We start from the raw sequence: 2,580 nt of genomic DNA, 5'->3' as shown, positions 1-2,580 counted from the left end.
GAAGTAAATAAAAAGTATTATGAAAAAAAAAACAAAAAATAATAAACAAACTATTAAATTTGAAAATGACGATAATAAAAATAACGCAAAAAGAATATATTTATTATAATTAAGCCGTCTGTAATGCTAACAACTTAATATTTGGTTAATTAAATCAATTTCCATTACTGTGAAATTTTCCTCTACTATAAGCTTATTTTTTTATAAAATTGCTGGAAAAAAATTAGAAGCAAAAGAAATTTAAAAAATACAATAAAATTCAACAAAAAGACAAAATAAAGTAAACTTTCGATCACCAAAAGAAGTAAAAACAAAAAACAAAGACTTACTTTTATGTAATAAAAATATTCTTAATATTTTCCTATGTTATAGACTCGGTTATAGAGTAAGTAAAATCAAAGTATAAAAATGTAAATAAAAAATAATTTGAAAGAAAAAGAAACAAATAAAAGTAAAAATAATAAACAAAAACAACAATCAAATAAAAAAATATAATAATAAAAATAACGCAAAAATTAGTTATTTATCACAACTGAGCCGCCTACAGTGCTACCAATCTAGTATTTTTTGATTAATTGAATAATTTGTAGATATAAATATAAAAAAATATAAATTAAAAATACATAGAATTATATAACATCAAAAACTAAAATCATCAGGTCCTTAACTCGTTAAGAAACGATTTTCATAAAAATACACTACCAAAATTAAAAAATACCTAAACACAACTCAATAAAATTAAAAACAAAAACAAAAAATACCATTTAGTTTCCTGGCGATTTTCGGAAGTCTCGCCCACTAGGATAGACCTAAAATCCCTATTCAAAATTACTAAAAAACACCCAAATGACCACTCTTATTTGAATATTTTCTTTGCAAACAAACAATTCTCCTAATTGTGTGATAAATGCAGTCCGAAATAGCGCAGATAAAGTCATTTATCGTAGCATCCGTTGAATTTTAATCACTTTCACAAACCGTATCCTCGCATTAACCAGTCAAGATTCAACAATGTTGCCAAACAGAGCGTTTCTTTTCTTCCTTTTCGTGTTTCTGACAAAATCTACAAATTGTGCGGTCACCAATAAAGGCCTTTATCCAAATTTGAGCACTTTCAACCATTCAAGAGCCGGAATTTGCACTTTGGAAGTTCCGTAAGTCGAAAATTTGACAATTTGGGTGCAATTTTAGACAATTTCTCTACAAACTTGACCTTGAGGCGTGTTTATTCGAACAAATTTAGAAATTTCAATGCTAAATCTGGGTTTTTTTGTGATTGTAGGACCATTGACCTGATCAGTCCTGAGGATAGGGCCTCGGGGATTAGGCCACAAGGAAATGGGGTACGAATTTTTTTATTTATTTTTCTTAATAATAATATAAAAATTTACATGAATTTGTGTTGGCAATGAACAGATGATTTCATTTGTGTTAAATGCGTCGTCTAATCGACGACTTCGCTGGAATTGTCGAGGTCGAGGCGAAATGATAAACAAATTCAAAGAAAAAAAATTAACAGAAAAATCACAATTTGCACTTATTTACTTCTAGGAAAATTAAATTTGATACCGAGCTGTTTTAATTAACGCTACTTGCTCCAAGTTTGCATCTAAAACTTTTTAATAAGGCTCAAATTCCGCGAATCAATGTGTGAAACTCGATAACTGAAATAAACTTAACTTTTGCAACCCCTTTTCCAATAATTCAGCAAATTTCATCATTATTACCACGAAATATTTTTTTCAAAGACAATAAAAATAAAATTGCCAAATTTAAATTTCCGGCTGCTCTAAATTTTTAATAGTTGTAAAAAATTCAAATTTTGTGTCTTTTTTCCCAATTGTATCATTATTACCACAAAAAATTGCTTTAAAACAATTAGGTTTCCAACATTTAAATTCCCCGCTTTTCTCAATATTTAATAATTATTGTCAAAAACTTTTGACAAAAAATTTACCTTAATAATATTAAAGGTGCTAAAATTCAAATTTCCCATCATTCCCAATCTGAAATATTTGTCAATAATTTAAATTTCCCACTTTAAAAACAATTTTCCCCCTTTTTTCAAACTATATTATTAATTCCACAAAAAACTTACTAAAAAAACATTAAACGTGTCAAAATTCAAATTTCCTGCCTTTCTCAATATTAAATACTTGTCAATAATTTAAATTTCTTGCTTAAAAATAGCTTTAAAAACAATTAGAGTTAAAAAAATTCATATTTTTCACTTTTCTCAATCTTTAATATTTGACAAAAATTCAAATTTCCCGCTTTTTTCACACTTTTTCCTTTTAAAACATAAGAAATGTCAAAATTCGAAATCCCCGTCTTTCGCAATCTTAAATATTAGACAATAGTTTAAAATTTCCGCTTTAAAAACATTAGAAGTTGCCGAAAATTAAATTTCCCGCCCTTTGTCAGTATTTAATAGTTGTCAAAAATTCAAATTTCCTGTCTTTTTTCTAAATTGTATCATTATTTCCACGAAAAATTGCTTTAAAAACAATTAGAGTTGTCGAAAATCAAAATTTCCGCCCTTTCTCAGTTTCTAAAAGTTGTCAAAAGTCTAATTTTTCC

General features: G+C 26.9%; 1 protein-coding gene across 1 annotated transcript in view; it reads left to right on the top strand.

Moving 5' to 3' along the window:
* The first annotated feature begins 962 nt into the window (after positions 1-962).
* Positions 963-2,580, top strand: part of LOC123009549 (von Willebrand factor D and EGF domain-containing protein-like) — a 3,765-nt gene continuing 2,147 nt past the window's right edge. Inside the window, exons 1-2 of the mRNA XM_044405936.1 lie at positions 963-1,154; positions 1,283-1,343. Of these exons, the coding sequence (XP_044261871.1) occupies positions 1,012-1,154; positions 1,283-1,343 (204 nt within the window). The 5' untranslated portion in view covers positions 963-1,011. The remainder of the gene's footprint in view (positions 1,155-1,282; positions 1,344-2,580) is intronic.

Source organism: Tribolium madens, unplaced genomic scaffold (genome assembly GCF_015345945.1).
Source record: "Tribolium madens isolate multiple individuals breed KSU strain unplaced genomic scaffold, Tmad_KSU_1.1 Scaffold_7;HRSCAF=85;Tcas5.2_LG10, whole genome shotgun sequence".
NCBI classification, from domain to species: domain Eukaryota; kingdom Metazoa; phylum Arthropoda; class Insecta; order Coleoptera; family Tenebrionidae; genus Tribolium; species Tribolium madens.
Note: the sequence above shows the minus strand (reverse complement) of the source record. Positions and strands in the feature narration are given on the sequence as shown.